The sequence below is a fragment of the Pollachius pollachius genome (assembly GCF_949987615.1).
Source record: "Pollachius pollachius genome assembly, chromosome: 9".
Classification (NCBI taxonomy): domain Eukaryota; kingdom Metazoa; phylum Chordata; class Actinopteri; order Gadiformes; family Gadidae; genus Pollachius; species Pollachius pollachius.
Window position 1 is genome coordinate 19,599,177 of NC_136942.1, and position 20,738 is coordinate 19,619,914.

A 20,738-nucleotide genomic window follows, 5' to 3' on the forward strand; every position below is an offset into this window, starting at 1 on the left:
TGGTGTGTTTGGCTTTTGTTATGTTCAATATCCAGCAGGTTCTCACACAACTCAAAGTGTAACCAAATGTAATCAATGTTTCTCTTTTGGTTTTCTGCAGTTCACTCAACAAACTTGAACTCTCAACTGGAGCACTGTTATTTGTCAAGCTCTTAACTCAAGGATTATTAGACTGAAGATTATTTTCCTTTGATCTCTCTGGGAAGCTGTTTTTTTTTCATAAAGTGTGCTTAAACATTTGTGATTCACTTAAAAAAACAATGACGTCCAGAAGGCCAATGACTCGTTCTTACTCGGGCAATGGAAGGACAAGCAGCTTCGAAGAGGAGGGCAGCTCTTCCAACAGAGAAAGCCGCAATACCTACCTCTCCAATGTCAGGCCTGAGAACAGGTATGGCTGCTTTTCAAGTGTAACCCATATATGACAATATATTTTCTTTCTACAGATGGTTTGATGTGAGGAACCGTATCAATAGGTTCATTGAACAGTGGTGATAGGCCTACATTATTGGGGCCAATGTCTTGTCATGGTCACATTCCACAAGCTGCACTTTTCAGTTATAAGTCATTGCGGCTAGAATCATATCAAATATACGAACACATAAGGATATTATTTTAATTGTACAAGAAGAATTACATTACAATTACAACGCATTTAACTCCAACTTTTAGATACTCAAAAAAAATAATGATTGATTAAAGTTCTTTTTTTTTCTTCATTTCATTGCAAACTAACTAATAAATACAAATAAAATAAGATTGGTTTGGTTTTTCAAAAAAACATTAATTTACATTTCAATTTCAGTAAACAGGGTTCCAAGCAAGATCATTTCCCCCAAAAGGTTGTTGATTACAGTTCCTTTATTTGCCTCCTCTTTGAATAGCTATTCAAGGCATTCTCACTACAGGCCACCGAGGTAATCCATACTTTTAAAACATTGCTCCTCACTAACATCTTAACCACACGTGACGGTTTATCCCAGGAATGAACACTACACACGTTTTAACAGCGATGTAAGTCCTTGTCATGTCATGTTTCCTTGTCGTTTTATTTACTGACCGATATTGAACCCGATATTGAACCCAACGTTATGTCTTCCTGTTTGTTGGATTTCTTTGTCCTCTGTAAGTAACTGCTGTATCACTTATTAACGTTTCCAAGTGTCAGTCTTTCCCTCCCAATTCTTGCTCAATGAACCTTAGCTGGAATGTGTTATTAGTTGGCAAAATAGGTGAATTCAAATGATGCAGAAAAGGAAACCTAATCTCTTTCTTTTCCCCCCAGGAGCACCTTGTGCAGCGTGATGGCGCAGCTGACGGAGGACATACAGCCATCCTTTGAGAAAACATTGAAATCAAAGGCAGTCTCCGAAAACTGCAACGTCAAGTTCACATGTGTGGTGACTGGTAGGCTCACACTTGAACAATCAACCTTTACAAATTTTCAAGTCATCACTTGCATTTGTGGCTGAACGATTTCAGAATGTGTGACAGGATGTGGTTAATGAAATCTCAACACAAGCCTGTAGGCTAGGTAGGGGCCTGTCAACAACCCTGCATCGTTTTTTCTTGTTTTTATCTTTACAATTCATTGCATCATTTAGACATTCTGTATGCACAAAGGCAGATGAATTGTATGTAGTTGAAAAATAATGATGCAACTTCCACATCAAAACAGGTATTTCAACAACCCACTAAGATTTTTGTTTGGCAATCCTGAGTCACAGACCATGACACAATAGCTTCAACATCTCCATTCTAAAATTATTTAATGGTGATTTTTACGATTAAGCAATTTCTAACTAGTCATGGATAGAATTCAAGTTTCACAAAATTTTTCCTTCCATCGGTTTTCCATTAAAATAACCCCAAACGCTAGTACCGTATTCATAATAACGACCTCTTACACAATATCATAAAATTTATAGCCCTGAAAGTGTGAGGTTTATTGCATTTCATTGGGTACTTCATTTTAATGTTTATTGCAAGGAGGTGCACATTTGTCTGTCATAAGGTATCTTAATCATTACATTTTTTAATTAAGGTAACCCTGCTCCAGAACTTACATGGTACAAAGACGATATGCAAATGGACCGGTACTGTGGACTGCCGAAATATGAAATTAACCGCAATGGAAAAAACCACACTCTGCAAATTTACAAGTATGTTAAACAACCATTTCTACTTGACAAACACCTTTATGTGTAAGATAACATTTGGGGAAAGGATAATAAGGTGATTGTGTCTTCGTTCAGCTGCACACTGGATGACGCGGCCATCTACCAGGCGTCCGCCAGCAACACTAAGGGCATCGTCTCCTGCTCGGGAGTCCTGGAGGTGGGCACCATGAGTGAGTTCCTGATCCATCAGCGCTTCTTCGCCAAGCTCAAGCAGAAGGCCGACAACAAGAAGAAGGACTTGGAGAGCAGCAAGAAGATAGAGAACGTCCCAAAAGAGCAATCAGAGAGGAGCCCTCAGCGCCCTCCCAGGAAGCGTCCAGTCCCACCACCAACCAAGGAGGAACCCCCAGCTGTGGAGCCGATTGTGGCTGCCGCTTCCGAACCCAACGGCGCCAGCGCTGACATTGAAGAAGCAGCCCCTCAGACCCCCACAGCCGTTATCATTGAAAAAAAGGATGACACAGATGCTTCACCCAAGGATAATGTGGCCACAAAGAAATTAAAGATTTCCAATGGCATGGATGGAGTTACCGGCAGCGCTAGTAGCAGTAGAGGACATGCAATCGTCAACGGCCGCCAGAACTCTTACGATGGCGGCATCAGTTTAGCACAGTTCTTGGCCGAGACAGTCAGTGCGCAGGCTGTTGAGGAGAAACAGGCGAAGACTTGTGAGATGGACACGTCTCTGCAAGGGCTCAACAAAGAAGATGAAAGAGAGAAAGAAGCCAAGTGTAAAGAGGTAAAGGAAGTCGAGAAAGTGAACGTCCACGTACAAGAGCATGAACGGTTGAGAGTAAGTGAAACAGAATTACAAATTGAGAGAGAGAAGGAAAGAGAAAGGCAGACAGAGTTGCAGCGCCCGGCAGTCCATCGTACCCATTCACCAGCCCCAAAATGTCACAGGAGAGGTCACAAGGACCATGAGCACCATAATATCCAGGCTTCCCTCACCTCCGTGCTGCACTCTGTCAAGGACTTTTTCTTTGGCAAGGGCAAGAAGCACTCTCATGATCATAGGGACAATGAGGAGACAGAGGATTATAACTCTGAAACTCCACCACCAGAAACACCACCACAAACACCACCATTGCCTCGACTAGAGGACTGCAGACCGCATCCAGAAGAGGTTGTCCCCATGGAGTCGGATGAATCGAGGGAACCTTCACGAGTCGTGGTCACAGAACCACATGCAGAGTTACGGAAGCCATTGACCACCCAAGGAGTTGGGCCTGAAGTTATACAAAAGGAAGATTTTACAGCACCACCGCCACAATCAAACACTGGAGTTGATTCCTTTGAGCCCAGGGTTAAAGAGGTGGTGATGACAACACATGCAGAGCACAGAAGATCAGGAGAAGCAGCACCCATGTCTGTATCTCCCGTTTTCATTAAGGTACTTTTCCTTCTATTGATTATTCTAATAAGAGACAGTGTCAGAACATACAACATTGTTCTATAGGTTTAACCAATGAATATTGGCTTCGTAAGGTAATAACAATATGTGAACAGTAAAGAGTGAAGTTACACACCCATAAAACAGCGTCAATGGGCCTTTCTGACCTGACATACATAGAAGTGGAAATACATTATCTATACATTCACACCCACACAATAGCAAAGTACATATGAGGTGCAGGATGTGTGGTTCTTATGGTTATGTGGCAGAGATAAGGATTAAACCATCCATTCTTGGGTTGGATTTGCACTTCAAAATAGGCTCCAAGACTTCGAGAGGGGCGGGGGGGGGGCGGTGAGAGAGAGTGAGCAGTAGTGGAGTTCAAAGACACATTTTGCGCAAAGGACCTCTTCACATTGAAAACATTCCTTGCTGCTCCCTCATCTTAAAATAACTTCTTTCTCATCTAGAAGCGGGGGGGGGGGGGGGGGGGGTTGGTTCCTTCTGCATGTCTGATTTGGCTGTGCCTCTACTCTCTATCTCTCTCTGTTGAGATAGAATGAGAAATGTGATGGCCTGAGGCCTCACGCTTGGTTACTGGCTAGATTGGAACCTCCACACAGAGTTGAAGTCTACTTCACGGCAGACTAACAGACTAACAGACTAACACCCACATAGGGTTAGGCTGGCGTGCCTTGTTGAAGAATCTCTTTGAAAAAATAAGGATATTATAATTATTATTAAAAAATAAATAATAATATTTAATGTCTAATGTAAGGCAAATATAGCCAATGGATAAAAAGCTTGTTAATAAAATGAATTAATTGTTGAACAGTTACAGAATATAGACAGGTATTATGTTTTGTTATTACAAATCTGATTCTGAATGATGCAGTTTGAAATCAAAACGTAATCCTAATTGTGCAGTATAATATGATTCTCAAAGTTGCATCTCATCATTTTAATTCCATTATAATCCTGAGGTGCTATATATTTGACATCTCGCTATCTTCATTTATTTGAAGTTAACATTTAATATTTCTACAGCATGCAAAAATAAGAAACATTGGCAATTGAGCACCTAGACCTATTGCCCAAACCAGGGCAACACTAACTGATTGTTTCTGTGTGAATATCTTTCCCCATGCACACATGAAACCACAACTTTCCCTATAATTGTAACTCATGAATTACTCTCTTAAAGAGGTGATACTTTGAGAAGGAAGTGTTTGCAAACTGGAGTGGAACTTCCGTTTAGACGGCTCTCTATGGTTTTGGACAGAAGTCCATTTTTAGACGGAACGTGACACCGTTTCACATCCATTGCGTTTGGCATCCTCATTTTTCCTGGTAGTTACTCTAATCCAAACATGTTGTCACGAGTCTGCGTGCAGCTCCCCTCTTCTGCGGTACGCTACTTATTGACCCTGGCAGTTAAACTTGACCAGTACAAAATGTGAATGATGCATGTAAACATGTTGTGCATACCCAAAAACCCGCAGTTCAATCTAGTTCAATGGAAAATTATCTTTGTTTTACTTTGTACTGCTAGATTAGTGAAAGTGCAATTCACGGTCCACACTTTATGTGTGAGTCACACGTGGAATGAGTTTAGCTGCCTTGCCTAACACCGCAATGAGTTTTTCAGTTGCTTAATTATTTGAACTTCAGAGAATCCTTCAATAAACAATACACCCGCTTGATTATGTGGGAATTCCCCTGTCATGGTTCAACAACGAGGGTACAGCAGCAAGAAGAATTTCCTTCTCACTTGGTTTCCCCAAACCGGTTTCTTCAAACTTAACAGACTTTGCAATGTTCTAGATGTTAAGTGTATGTTCACTTTCAGCTACCTTAAATATGAGATATTGCTCAGGTATCTTGACAGGTTAGTGCTCAGGTATCTTGACAGGTCATAAACATATAAATATCGTCAGATATGTACTTCATACAAACAATCAGTGGCGGACTCGAGGGGCGACCGACCCCCCTGGTGCCTCCATGGTTGAAAAAGTGCCCTCAAGAGTGGTGAATACGAGAGAAAGTGCCTCAATGGCTGCCCTTTACATGTGAAAAAAATGAATGGGTGCCCTCTGGTGCCCCTTCATACAATAAATGATGACGATGTGCCCTCTAGAGCAAGAATGTGGCCCTTTTATTTTTTCGCCCCTGCCCTTCAAACACTCTGAGTCCGCCACTGCAAACAATTATGTATGTCCCTGAAAGGCTGAACATATAAATACAATGTATTGTATTAAATAAACTAAAGTAATAGATTTGGTCTTTCAAATGATTGACTTTTGATCGATTTCTCTTTGATTTTCTCTTTGTAATAAATGACTTCAGTCTTGAGTCACTGATGTCCCCTAATCTTAGGTGGTGGTTGATGAATAAACACCTCAAATACAAGTGATAATAAATGTATTACACTGGCTGACCTCAGCCACCTTAAAGGTGAGACACCTTAAAGGTGTCTCATCTCAGCTAAAAGTATTTACTAATGCAGTATGTTAGCTTTCATTCTTGTATTAAAAATAATAACAAATGATGTGTAGGCAATAATTAATTATTATATGTGTATTGCTAATATAATCTCTGATATAATTAACCCTATCATAAGATATAATTAAAGGGCTTTATTTGAATTGAAATGAAATGCAATTGAAGCTCATTTAAACCCTTTGATTGTTTTTTTGTAGGAAAAAGAAAAACTTCCCCAGAAATCATGGATCACTGAAGAGTTCGCTTTAACCCAGAAGATCTCAACTGACCCTTTGCCAGTACCAATAGTTGAAACCCAGATTGCACCTAGAGTTCTCCCGAGCTCACCTGACACCCAAACCCTGGCCTGTGGCGAGGCCTCCACCCCTGCAACACTGAGTTACAGTATGGTAGAAAGTGCGCCTCTTGGTTCCATCAATGAAACGGACAGCCTCAAAGCAGCAGGGGACCAACTTCTTCATGCTGACACCACTGTGGAGACAGGCCCCTCGGAGCCCCAGGACCATCCCCCTCCTATCTATCCACTGATGAGCCAGACGGTCCAGGAACAAGCAGAGATTCAAATGAATGAATCCCGGATGGATACTGCTTTGCCAGCGCCTTCTTTGGAAGAGCAATTAGTGTTTGATTCCGCATTTATGAATCAAGTTCCTATTCCTATTATCATTGTACAGGCAGACAATACAATGGTGTCAGAGAGCATGGAAGTGAATAATACTCCACTTATTCAGACTGCGAACATTGGTGATCTCTCTAATGTCACCACAGTAGACATCTCTGAGAAGGGGGACTTCAAGATGCAAGAGGGAGGCCTTCCAGATGGGTCCGATAGCACACCGGGCTTTAATCTCAGTGTGAGTCCCACACCGGTGTTGGAACAAAATGAAGACATAGTTCCATTACAGGAGCGCCTCACTTCTGCTTTTGACCAAAAACATGAAGTAAATGCTAATCTAGAACCGGAAGAGCTGCCTCGGTCGGAAATTGCTGAAAAAACAAGGGAGACCTCACAGGGTAATGTGGGGCTTACCCTAACTATTGAGTCAGAGTCTAAGGGTCTGAGGGGAAAGGAGGGAGAGGTGCAAGATTTGAATGAACCACAAAGCCTCCTTGTGGCACAGGATGAGAAAGAAACTGTCAGGTTAGAGTCAGCCATTGTTGTGGGCCATCCAGACAACACTGGGAGCCGGTGGTTTTTAGAGAACGTTACAGAAAGTGAACCCTCAAATTCTACTTTAGAGGACACCACAGATATTAAAGTCACTATCCTAGAAAAAGTGTCAAATGAAAAGAGTATTAAAACAAGTGAAGAAGTTAAAGAACCTGAGAGCAAAGAAACAATGCTGCCATTAATTACTTTGACATCAATAAGAAATCCTCCGATTTTGCAAAATGACCGTAACGCTGATATTTCAATAACAATACTAAAAGAGAAAGACATTCTTGTTTCAAAGTTGGACAGTTTATTACCCAAGGAGACAAGTCTTCTGAATGAGGACGACAAGCCACCAGCAGACAAAACACAGGAAGGTGTGCAACTTCATGACCAGACTGAAATACAACGCGTAGAACCGCACCGCAGTGAGCACATGGTCAATTTGGTATCCATTCCTGTTATAAATGTTTCATGTACGGATGAAAACCAACTCACGGTGGATGTACCTGTGTGTGTACCTGAAACAGACCCAGTCTTCAATGCACCAGTCATTGAAGACCCCAAGATACCTCTGTTGGTGGTGCCACCCATATCCATAATTTGTGATGATATTCCTGTTGAAAGCATTTCCGTGCCATCTCAACAAATGTACACAGTGACAGGACCCTACCAGGGGGGTGAAACCCATGTTGAGAGCCTTATCGCGCTTGAATCTCCCAGTCAGGCGCATGTGTTGAATGGGGCACTGACACCAGCTGGTGTAACAGCTAACATGCTTTCCCTGATCAAAACAACGGAAGCTGTTGGTGACGCTGTAACCTACAAGAAGAAACCAATGAAACAGGATGAAAAAGAGCCAGATGCCCCTGGGTCAGAGCCCGCTAAGGACCATCCTCTCCAGCCAGACAAACTCCCCGTGGAGAGGCTGGATGTCCAGGCCCAGCCGACACCAGCCTTGAGCCCGGCTAGCCTTCGCCGGTTCCTCTCTCGAGCTGGTCCCCGCTCCGAGTCCCCCACTGCGATGGCCGTCCCTGCCATCACCGTAGGGGACTCCCCGAGTGATAAGACAGGGGAGGAGCTGAGTGGAGGATCCACGCCGACCTCGTCCCTCTCCTGTGAGAGCAGCCCGCGGCTCAAACGCAGAGATAGTATGTCGCTCATCCGATCGGCCACCCCAGAGGAGCTGGCCTCTGGTGCACGCCGCAAAATCTTTGTGCCGAGGTCGAAGGGAGAGGATGGAGTAGAGGGGACTGGACTCGGGGTCTTGGGGGTTGCTGAGGCCCCCTACATGTCCCCCGGCCAGGCTCGGAGGGCTGCTCTCCTTCAGTCTCCTACCGGACAAAATATCCCAGGGGTCCCTGAGGCCGTGACAAGGAGGGAGAGCCCCTTCATGTCCCCCGGCCAGGCTAGGAGGGCTTCTCTCCTACAGGCTCCTACTGTTCAAAATAACCCAGGGGTCCCTGATGCCCTGGTGAAGAGGGAGACCCCCTTCATGTCCCCCGGCCAAGCTAGAAGGGCCGCTCTTCTTCAGGCTCCTACCGGACAAATTACTCCAGGGGTTCCTGAGGTCGTGACGAGGAGGGAGAGCCCCTACATGTCCCCCAGCCAGGGTAGGAGGACCGCTCTCCTGCAGGCTCCTACCGGACAAAATACCCCGCCGCTGGAGAGGCGGTCTCCGATGCTGAACCGCCGCAGGGCAATGCTGGAGGTGCCCAAGGCGGTGGAGGAGAAGCCTGCAGAGGAGCCGGACAGTAGCAAATCAGAGGAGAAGCCCGCGGAGAAGGAAAAGCCGGACCCTTTCAAAGGTAAACAAAATAATTACAAAATGCATTTTGTGTTTATTTATTATGTATTTATTATTTATCATGTAATATTTATTTTGTATGCATTTCAGTTAGAAACTGAAATCTGTTAGAAACATTCAATCCCAATATCATCACACCAGAGGGGGACAGTTTGATCATCTAACAGTCTGGTCATTTAACAGTTAGATGATCAAACTGCTGACTGGTATGATGATATTGGGATGGGGTGATTCATATTTTTGATCAACAACCATCAAATATCTGATCATAGATCATCTAACAGTTATATTCTAACTGTAAGGTGAACTATGATCAAACTGCTGACTGGTGTGATGATATTGAGATGGAATGTTTCTAGTAGACTCAAAGTTTCCTTAACCCCACCCACTCCCCTGTGATCGGTGCACGTCATTGAGAGGAATTGCCAACATAAGATAGTCAAGAACCGTAGTACCAGTTGATCTAGACCAGTAGTTTTCAACCTTTTTATAGCAAACGCCCCCCTGACCTTACCCTGATCCCCCCCCCCCAATAAAAAATAAATAAATAAACTAACAACCCCACTTACACTCGTGTTATACTGCTTAAAGGTGTCAATCCATCGTTTTTCATTGATTTTGCGGTGGTCACTTATAGCAATGAATGCCCTCTGAGTCGGTTTTGGTGAAAAAAAGTATTCATGAATATTCAATGCATGAAATGTCTCACCTCTGATTGGCTAACAGCACTGTCCATCACTGTAATAAACCCAATTAAACTTCCAGAGCGAAACAAAAACATTCACCAAAACATTTTGAGAACCATGAAAGTTTCAAATCCCCCCCCAAAAAATATTGAAAAAAATATCACGTTACCAGCGCCCCCCAAGGTTGTGCGAACGCCCCCGTTGAGAAACCATGATCTAGACCAGTGGTTTTCAAACTGTGAGGCGCGCCTCCCCTGGGGGGCGCCAGAGCGACGTGAGAGAAAAATATAAAAAAAACACAAAGACGAAGACGTGCTGTGTTCGAAATCGTTCCCTATTCACTCACTCACTATTCCCTATATAGTGTTTATGATATAGTGCACTATATAGGGAACGAACAAACAAGAATTCGGACGCTACGCTGAACATTTCTAAACGTCATTTGCGTCAGTAAATGCACAGGGTAATGTGTGACGCAGACAGATGCGCCCATGTCATGTAAACAAACAAACCGGGCACACACGAGGAAAGCTGGAGGTTGTATTGATGTTAAATTGACGTTGATCAAGTTTTTTTTTAATTAATTTTGAATGTTACATTTTCTATGTTAAATCCCAAATAAATTGTTGACATTTCTAAACGAAAGCCGGAGACTTCATCATTAAATGTATTCGTTTTCGTTATTATTCAGCTTCTTCTCCGGAAAAACACGACTGCATTACATTGTGGTATACGGGAGTAACATGTAGGGAACATCGTATGTTCACTCAAATTTTGGGTATTTTAAGTCCACTTTATAGTGCGTGAAATTTACCACTGAGAATTCGAACACCACTACAAAATGGCGAGCCCCCTATAGTGCACTATATCCGTGATAGGGAACCATTTCGAACACAGCTACGCAAACTCATTGCTCGCACTAAAGTTGAGGTGAGCTAAAAAGGAGGCTAAACTGGCAGTTTACAGATTAAGATGTTCAAATGTATTTCAAAAACGTTAAGCAAAAGATAAAGATGTTAAAATGTGTTAAGAAATGTGTTTAAAAACACACAGAGATGTTTAGAATGTTTCACAAATATGTTTAAAATGTTTCAAAAAAATATGATCAGAGATGTTTAAAATATGTAAAGATGGGATTTAGAAAAAAAAATTGGGGTTGGCTCAGCTGAAATTTGTTCTCTGAGGGGGGGCTCACTCTCTCATACTTTGAAAACCCCTAATCTAGACCTTGTCCTCTGCCCCCCCCCCCCCCGTGCCCCCGCCCCTGTCCCCAGCCCCACAGGTGATCCGCAAGATCAGGGGGGAGCCGTTCCCCGACGCCTCGGGACACCTGAAGCTGTGGTGCCAGTTCTTCAACATCCTCAGTGACTCCACTGTCAAGTGGTACAGAGACGAAGTGGAGATACTGGAGGTCCAAAGAAGGTACCCGTGCTACGATGTCCACAACAAGGCACAGACTACCCCCCCCACCCCGCACAGACCTTTTATCTGTGGATCCCCAAATCCTCATCCTCACCGTGTAACTAAGGTTGAGTTGATGCTAAGTGGGCCACAGGGCATTCCCCCGCCTAGTCCCTCAGTGGAGCTCTCTGTTGAGCAGGGAAGCTCATGTGACCCTGAAGCACACAGCTGTGACACACAGAGGTGACGCTCCCACCAGACACAGACACTGTAAGCTGATACACTGTTTCAACATCTCCAGGGGACAGGGGAGGGGGGGGAGGCATTAAAAGTCTATATATGTGACGTTATTTACGGTGTCAGCAGGATGTTGTCCCTCCGACAGTCACGCAAGCCACAGTGCAACGTTGCTCTACAGTGACCTCTTGTGGGTCAATGTTGTTTTTCTAATGGTTTTCTAATGTCTTTTTAAGTGGAGGAGATGAGAGCCAAGTAGCTCTGGCTATTGTCCAGGCGTCCAGCCCAGACTGCGGAGTATATGGTTGCACCATCAAGAACGAATATGGGACTGACACCACTGACTTCCTGCTCAGCATGGACAGTAAGAACCCCACCGTGATCTACCAGATTTCACCTCAAATCCCTCATGACTATTCATTAACACTCCTGACCGTGTGTTTGTTGTTTCTCTGTTTTACAGTCTTATCTGATATGTTACTGAAAGAGGATTTGGAAGGTAATCTATCTACGTTTTTTTATTAGTCACTTAACAGTTAATCGTTTTATAACATGTAATTTATGAGCAGGAAGGGTAAGGTTTGCCTTAGCAGACAGGTAGACTGCAGACATTGGGGTTCGAACACGTTGGCTGGAACACCCTGTCCAAGTCCTTTCCTTATTAGTTGCTTCTCTTCTCTCTCTCTCTCTCTTCTCTCTCTCTCTCTCTCTCTCTCTCTCTCGCGCGCGCTCTCTCTCTCTCTCTCTCTCTCTCTCTCTCTCTCTCTCTCTCTCTCTCTCTCTCTTTGATGAACACATCTCGGTCATGTAGTTACCCATGATGCAGTTTGGGTGGGCTGTGGTGGGGGGAATTGAACATGGGCTCTGTGACACACCCCACCAAGCAAACCGTGCACGTGTGATGTGGTTTCGTTGTGCGGCTCCAGTTGGAGAGGAGGTAGAGATGACCCCACTGAGGTTCACCAAAGGCCTGGCCGACATCGGCTGCTGGGGCGACAAGTTCTTTGGGCGCATCATGACAAAGGTGTCTCACCTGGGGGAGGGCTGTGCACACAAGGCCTGCAGGATAAAGGTCATCTACGGCCTGGATCCCGTCTTCGAGTCTGGGAGCACCTGCATTATGAAGGTCCAAAGTCCCATCCCTTATGAGACCAAAGAGGAGCGTAACCTTGCAGAGAGAAACCTAGAAATGACTAAGCAAGTGAGTTGTGTGGTTTAACGTGAACATGAATACATTATCCTGTGACATTAAACCAGATCCCAATATTCAGACATATTATATTATATCCTTGTTATTAACTCATAATTGTACATATGTCCTTATTTTGTCTTGCCAGGAATGCAAAATTCAAAACATGATTCGGGAATACTGTAAAATATTTGCCGCCGAAGCAAGAGTCATTGAGAACTTTGGCTTTTCACTAGAGTGAGTATCACAGACTTGAAGCTAAGAATGAAACAAAACCTTTATATCCTACACAAGTGGAGGCGGCTGTTGACTGCTGGTGGGCCTTCCTCCCTACACAGAGTCCTGCCTCAGTACCTGATGTACCGGCCGGCTAACACCGTGCCGTACGCCACGGTGGAGACGGACCTGCCGGGGGTCTTCCTCAAGTACTGCAGCATGGACACCAAGGGCCGGCTCATCACCAGGACCAACTCGGAGGTGGAGCAGAAGTGCTGCACCTTCCAGCACTGGATCCACCAGTGGACCCACGGAAACTTACTGGTCACCAATCTACAGGGTGAGTTTCATGGGTTATATAAAGTCAACACAAATTACTATTTATAACCTTACTATATTCCAACCGTTATACAGATTGCTGTATCGATTTTTATTGTTATTTTTAATAGTATTTTGTTTATTTTTCTACTATCATTAGTACTAGTATTAGCGAATTATTATTAGCAGTGGTGTTATAAGTGGTGGTGGTGGTAGTAGTAGTATTGTTGTTATTAGTATACACTTTAGCATAAACTGCATTTTCTTTCTTTTAAAGGTGTGGAAACAAAGCTCACCAACATCAGAGTTGCGACCAAGTCAAAGGGGTGTGTATTCGCACAGATGGATGCTAATGTGTTTGAGCTGTACAGGTTGTCTTCCACCATGGGCTGATCGAATGGCCTTGTGTGTTTCAGGTATCAAGGTCTTACTGAGCAAGGCTCACCAGAGCTCCTGGAACAGTTTGCGGCCCAGCATCAGTGTAACTACTACTGTGGTCTTCTGGGCCTGCGTTCCCTGAAGGCAGCGGACAGTCTTCAGCAGCCTAGCAAGATAAAGGGCTCCAGAAGCCCGCTGTTGCAACGCAAGCTGAGCACCAGCTCCAGCCCCAAACTGCAGCGCAGAGGGGTCCCTAGCCCCCTAACGTCCAGAAAGGCCACCGCTAGTCCAAAGGTGCCAAGGAAGGCTCCGGGGACCGGGGAAAATAACCTAACCGCCAAAGCTAACCCTGAGGGAACCTCTGAAATGGTCCTTAAGAGTTAGAAAGGGGGGACCTGGTGAGACTTCAAACTAACTTTTCTCCATGTTCAATGAATTTTGTTCACGGATGGCTCTTCTAAATATAACAATAGCCACAACAGTTTTGGTCAGTGGTACAGAGTGAACATCATTGACATTGATATGATATTAGATACTTTGTTAAGTGGTTATGTAGGGGAGCACAGGCCATTGAAGGGCTGGGTTTACCCTGTTATGTAAAGTACTGTATATGTCTCATTTACCGTCATCAGCATGTCCTTTATTGGAGCTACACTGGTCTCCCGCCCCTTACCTTCCACATGCACTGCTGAGATAATGTTTTATTGGGATGTTTTAAGGTACAAGGGTCACGACCTACAGATCCCAATTTGCTCCTATTTTAAATACTTTTCAATGAACACCTTCATCCTTTCATTTACTTTTGTTGTTTGGAGCCGGGAAAATTGTTTGAACACAATTTCAACACAGCATTAATAAGATGTTTCAGGATTAAATGTGACAAGCTGAGTAGGCCTACTCTAACACATTTAGTTTTCTATGTTTGTGGACATTGTTTTGGTTAAAGATTATCTGTAATGCTGCAGTTTTAGCCAAATCTGAGTACGGCATTACAAGATCACTTCTATTTCTGGTGCACATGTTGCCACCTCGTTGTGGTCGTTTTTAAGTAATATGATTAAGTTGTATTGGTTACAGAACAGCTGTGTATGGTAAGCAGTCTATCGATAGCCAATCTTATGGAGGAATGGGAGTAGCTGCTTGAATAAGCAATTAGCATTGATAAGGAGGACACTAATGAGGAAGTAAATGAGTCATGAAGTCCACTTGTCGCAATCCTTGTTGACTTTCAAACACACATGCAAGGAGGGCTTGTAAGGAGAGCGTTCAATTCATGCCTTTTTGTATTGTTGTAATTTTGTATAATTATCTGAATTGTTACTGCTGAACTTAATGCCAGCACAACATTATTTGCTCCACCTATCCACAAATAGGTTTATATATATAGAAACAAAGAAAGAGAGAAAGAATGAAAGAATAAAGGAAAAAATAAAGGTACTGATGCAAAAAGGATTTTCGTTAGGCATGATTCACTTGACACTTTCAAAAACGGTGTCGTTGAAACCATGCATATCTATGTGTCATAATTTCAGAAAGAGTCTGAAAAGGATATGTGGTAAATGAAGATACGAACAGGTGACTGAAGTAATTAAAAGAAGCGAGAAAGAAATGTGTGTTTACAGAGTGGCCAATATTCATTGACCACACTTTGGCCTGTCTCAGTATATTTTGTAAGAATAAAAAGTTTTAAAACATAATCAAACTCAACATCATTGTGTTCCAACATTAGACGATTCAAAGTTGTTTTTATATCGGTGTTCATTTTAAAAAGTTAAAATGTACATGCACAATGTACATAAAGCAAGACAAGTTGGAACTTTAAAAAAATATATAATATCTTTATTAAAAACATATCACAGAAATGTGATTAATTCTCAAATAAATGAATTAACCCTTAACCACAGATTAAAGACAAATCTGCCATAGAAAGTCATGATACATTTCATCTTATAGAACCAATTTTAAAGGGTAATCACACAGTCAATAAGGACATTTGTAGAACAGTATAAGAAGAGCAACAAAAGATTTGAGGTCCCTGCTACTATTTACATATTTGCTCCTCATAAATTCCACAACACTGAGTAAAATACTGAGTGGCGTTGGTAACTGTAGTCCAAGACCCAATGAATGTGATATTTCCATTGTTTACAGTGCTGAAAGAGAAAGTGTATTACATTAGAATGGACTGATTATGTCTCTAATTATAATATCTATATAATTGATATATATTGCACATTTTGTGTATATTATATAAATATTATGATTATTAAGTATATTCAAAATAAAATGTTCCTTCTAAATCTAAATGACTGATCCAGCATTTTTTTTCTTGACATAGCAGATTGACGTACCTTGCGTAAAGGTCATTGCAGCATGTTTGAATGTTCCCCTCCGTCCCATTAAACACAGATGTTCTGAAGATGCTCAGGCAGTCCAGAGGAGGAACAAAGAGGACCCCTTAGAAAGAGAGTTACAGTCGCTGTTATCCTGTGCCATATCAACAAAAAATGGAAGGAATGGAAGGAATTTTGACTGGCTTACCTGCAACGCAAGCATTGATAAATGATGCACAGGTCCCAGACAATAGTGCTCTGACTACCAAAGCTGCTATATCTTCTTTTCTGGATGGGCACATGGATGCTTTGAATCGAGAAATATCGGTTAGATTCAAAAAAAGGAAATAACTGTAAATGTGACGATCAGACAAGTCAGTGCTGTAAAGGTTAAAGGTTATACATACCCAGGCCTCCCATCACTATCCCAATTGAGCTAAAATTGGCAAATCCACAGAGGGCGTACGTGCTGATAACTTCCGACCGGACCTTTGATGGACACAACCAAAAGAGTGTCGAAGAAAATGCACCCATTTTACAATGACAGCTGCATGACACTATGCCGGCAAAACTAACACTAGCACCAGCAATGCACCCAGTAAATGAAGACTACAAAAAAACAAAAACAAAAAAGGTCCACTCACAGAGATCCACTGTCTCACTCCATCAATCACTTCATCAAGTCCTTCGACCCGATTCGCTTTCAGTTCGGCCAATTGCTCATAGGCCAGAAACTCGTTCAGAAAGAGCTTGGTGCCGAGCAGCTCTGCGACCGTGAAAGACTCTTCGTAAGGTATCCCCATCATGAAGGCGAACGGCATGAACACGTAGGAGCAGATAAGCTGCAGGTAGAAGACAACACCAATAAACCATACATGTTTCCATTTCATAATATACAGATCTGTGCAACAGAACGCAGCATGAGCCCAAAGTAAATGTCCAGAGAACACACCTGGAAGGAGACAGAAGGATATCCAACCATGCCGCCCAGCCATCTTAAAGTGGCATTAATGAACTCCAGGATAGCAAGGAAGGCTATAAGATTCACCATAATGTTAGCGACTAGTTTGATGCTTTCGGACGCTCCATTGCTCGCAGCTTCCAGAAAGTTATGTTCCTTCCTGTGGGATTCAAAATAAACCTTTTTAAACAAACCAAATACAAGGTACAAGAGGTATTTCAGGAAGTGACATAGACGTGCCTGGACGGCTCAGTGTCCTTGTCTGGCTCGACGACGGACACCTCTGCCTCGGGGAGCGAGAGCTTTGAGATGGCTAGAGCACACGGTGCAGCCATCACTGAGGCGGATATCAGAGAGGACGCGTCAATCTGTATGGATATGGGTTAAACATCAAATCAGGGACTAAAACCAATAGCTTGGCGGGAGCAGAAAGTCAGCGGGCACTTACACCAAAGGAGATGAATGCCCCCATTACACTGCCTGCAATGGTGGCAAATCCTCCAGTCATGACAGCGTGGAGCTCTGATTTGGTCATATTCATTAAGTAAGGACGGATCAACAGTGGTGCCTCTGTCTAATGGAAATAAAGAGGTTGATAAAATACACAACAAATAGGTACAATTGTTCTATTCTAATGTGGAGTAACCATTCGTAACAACATTTTCTTCAAAAAGGTTCTGGACACAATAAATGAGAAGCTTGATTCCTTTTGAAACAAATGTCACGGATTAGTCGGTGAGATAAAGAAAATAAACGGTAGCTTGTATACCTGTCCAATGAATATGTTGCCAGCCACGCTTAATGTCTCTGTGGCTGAGGTTCCCATTGTTAGCTGCATAACCCATGAGATCTATAGGTGGACCAAAACACAAATCTTCAATAACTCATAGACATAGGTTCAGGCTAAGGACACCATTCACATGTGTTTGGATTGGAATCTGCCTGGCTGCATTACCTTAAGGATGATCCACTGCATCAGCCCAAGGTAGTACAGGACTGACACCGCACTGCTAAAGAACACCACAATGGGCAACGTCTGAGGAAACAAATGGAACCGACTGTGTTAATAATCCAGCCAGAAATGTTACAGGCCAAATAATCACCACATACTCACTTGAAATGCAAAAATATCCCCTATCAGCTCTCCGAACACGAATGATGATCCCGCTTTTGTGTAGTTGAGGAATATCTGCAATAATTAGACATATTAAATATGTTAATGTACAGAAATGTTGGCATCATACATTTCTTTTCTTCGTATTTTAATTTACACATTCATATTATTCCACTGAATATTGTTAAAAAATATATAAACATTTAAGCTGAGGGCGCCTCAATGAGTCAGCTAGTTGGTCTATCAAGGTTGTTAAAAAGGCAAAGAGGTAAAATGTGAAAAGGTGCTATGCATAATTGATTTAGCTACTCTAAGAAATACAATTAGGGCCAAGAGCCATAAAACGTCCCAAGGTAAGTTTTCGGTCATTCTCATTGCATTATGATAGCATATCCTTATTACCAAGATAAGACAACCGTGTTACCTGCACTTGATCCCCAAGCCATTGGAAAGCAATGAGCCCTGGTTCTGATCTGATCACAAACAGGCCAATACAGAATTGCATGCCCAGTCCCCAGAACACAGGTCTCCATGACACCTTCAACAATCAAAGGATAAGTCGGATTCAAATCATTAGTAAACATAAGCATGACAGTATCTGTGTTCTTTTGCGACTGATTCACAACGCCAAATGTAGTCCAAAGTCTACGGGAAAACATTCCCCCAGACAGCTTGGAAGCTATGAGCCAATCATGTGGGGACACACACACACAAACACACAAATAAACACACACAAACACATATGCACACAGCACATATGCCTCTTTTGTTTTGAAGTGAATTCAAGGTTCATTTAAAAAAAATACTGACAGCTGGGCGATTTGCTGAGAAGATGTATGAAAGCAGCACAAACATGCAGATGCCTGCAAAGGAAATCAGTTGTTCGGGTCGTTGACTTGTGTCCAGAGCGAGCCATACAATCAGCAAGACCACGGCTGACACGATGAAAACCCTGCGGAGGACGTGACAGAGTCAATAGAGAGTCAAACCAACACCAGCAGTATACACAGTACAAATAGATCACATCCACGTGCCATTTGATCCATATCAAGTTCTTCTGGAAAAGTCTGACGGTGGGAGCCAAACGTTCCTGAAGGCTGTCTCCCTTGTATTTTTTCAACAAATCATATGCTTTGGATACAACTGCCAAACATGTCAAGACTACAAGACCAATGGCTTGCTCAAAGTTCATCACACAGGCAGCGATGAAGAACGCCACGAAACCTGTGTGGGACAAAACAACAGTTTTACTCAAAAACTGAACTAAAGTATGGCTTGGCAAAGATTTTAACTTCTATGTTGATATCATTTCCTAGAAATACATGAATGAAATTATTAATTAGACCATCACATACATATGTACAGGCTTTGAGGATGTTTCAGATTAAAATAGTTAAATATATGGAAATCTATGAAAGGAATTACCTGCTCCAAGTATGCCAAGGCCAATGTGTTTAAAAGTTTTTGGGTGTAGCTTGATGTAATTCTCTGCGGCATTTATAGGATTGCAAATCTTGCTGTATATAGAACAAAATAGACGGTAGTTCCATACTGAACAGTAAAGAGTAACTTGCCAACGGTTGATCAGGTTGATGCAAAAAAACATTTAGATAATTGATTGCATTATGTTGTCATATATGAACTGAAGAAAATTTATTACATTTGGTTGTCGATTTCTTTTTAATGACATTTGGTTATCGAATTCGATTTAGATAATTTGCCATATTTGACTAAAAATAAAAGAAGAAGAAGAAGTTTGCATTTGTTTGTGTTACAGCACAATATGCCATTGTTTGATTAAGCAAAAGTAGACTTCAGTTATGCAATTGCCTACATTGTCTTTTTCGACCTGGCTGGTCCCTCTTGATGTGATCCCTCCATAATTCGATCTTGACAATCCAACTCAAATCCTAGATTGACCACTCCATCGTTCGGTTCGCCCTCGCCCCCCCTTTGTCGGTTTGCTTTAGCTGAAAAAGAAAAGCGTTTGTTTACTGTCACCCTGAAACACCGTGCAGCGTATACACCGCAAAGCTTGCCAAACAGGCTTTCTAAGTCGTTTTTGCGACCAGTGCACCCTGAAGTAACCATACACATTTATTTATTACTGTTTTGAGCACACATATACCATTTCAAAAAGGAGAAGACGAGTTGTTAAAGGAAGGGAAAATGGCTTACCCATTGTGCTTCCTGCTAGTCAGTGGGAGTAATGTGGTGTACTTAAATGCTGGCCAGAGGATACTCTGCCCTCTGACTACGTGTTGTTCGTCAACATGATCATAAATATGATTCAGCAATCATCAGAAATCAAATTATTTTTTTCAGGAGGCCTATCGTTTTAAACATGAAAAGGTGTGCGTTATGCACATGACGGCACTACGTCATCATTACTCAGGGAATTAAGGGAGTCATCATTAATTAAGGGAGTTTATCTACGTTTTATTATCTGGGTAGCAGCTGCTCCGTGACTATAAATTCCGTGATACACCTTCTCCTGTTGGTGTGTGTCTGTGTGTCAGTGTGCGTGGGCGTGGGCGTGTGCGTGTGTGTGTGTGAGTGCGTGCAAAGTTATTTTGTCGACAAAGTAAGTTTGAGGGCATCACAGGAGTAGGGTACATGAGCGTCGTTAGCAATTGAAAACATTCGGGGCTAAAGCCCAGAAGTTAGAGCCCTTTTTAAAGGATGGGGTTTCTCCCCCGAGAAAATTTGAAAATCGGGCTGATGAAATATGCAATTGTAACGTAGTTTGAGAAGGAAGGGAAAGACCAATTGTCATGTCTGACTCAAGTCGGGGAAGGCCTACTGAGTAGGTTAATGTTTACGTTAAGGATAGGAAAGTGCACCACATACACCAGCAGCTAAAATGA

At 42.7% G+C, this 20,738-nt stretch overlaps 2 protein-coding genes across 2 annotated transcripts; one reads left to right on the forward strand and one right to left on the reverse strand.

Annotated features, from left to right (window-relative positions):
• Positions 1-260: 260 nt before the first annotated feature.
• alpk3a (alpha-kinase 3a) lies at positions 261-15,119 on the forward strand (the record flags this gene model as incomplete). The annotated part of the gene is made up of 16 exons (XM_079742862.1): positions 261-391; positions 885-917; positions 1,286-1,407; positions 2,045-2,162; positions 2,256-2,966; positions 3,084-3,320; positions 7,955-8,474; positions 8,766-9,039; positions 10,999-11,146; positions 11,599-11,726; positions 11,826-11,861; positions 12,289-12,563; positions 12,700-12,788; positions 12,890-13,107; positions 13,363-13,411; positions 13,502-15,119. 16 exons carry the CDS (start codon positions 261-263, stop codon positions 13,845-13,847), a joined length of 3,435 nt encoding a protein of 1,144 aa, XP_079598988.1. The 3' UTR covers positions 13,848-15,119.
• A 385-nt stretch (positions 15,120-15,504) lies between these two features.
• Positions 15,505-19,799, reverse strand: slc28a1 (solute carrier family 28 member 1; the record flags this gene model as incomplete). The annotated part of the gene is made up of 16 exons (XM_079742863.1): positions 15,505-15,616; positions 15,815-15,920; positions 16,005-16,103; positions 16,204-16,285; positions 16,441-16,638; positions 16,749-16,917; positions 17,004-17,125; positions 17,206-17,331; positions 17,527-17,607; positions 17,713-17,793; positions 17,872-17,946; positions 18,296-18,409; positions 18,682-18,823; positions 18,906-19,095; positions 19,297-19,388; positions 19,792-19,799. 16 exons carry the CDS (start codon positions 19,797-19,799, stop codon positions 15,505-15,507), a joined length of 1,797 nt encoding a protein of 598 aa, XP_079598989.1.
• Between the last annotated feature and the right edge of the window lie 939 nt (positions 19,800-20,738).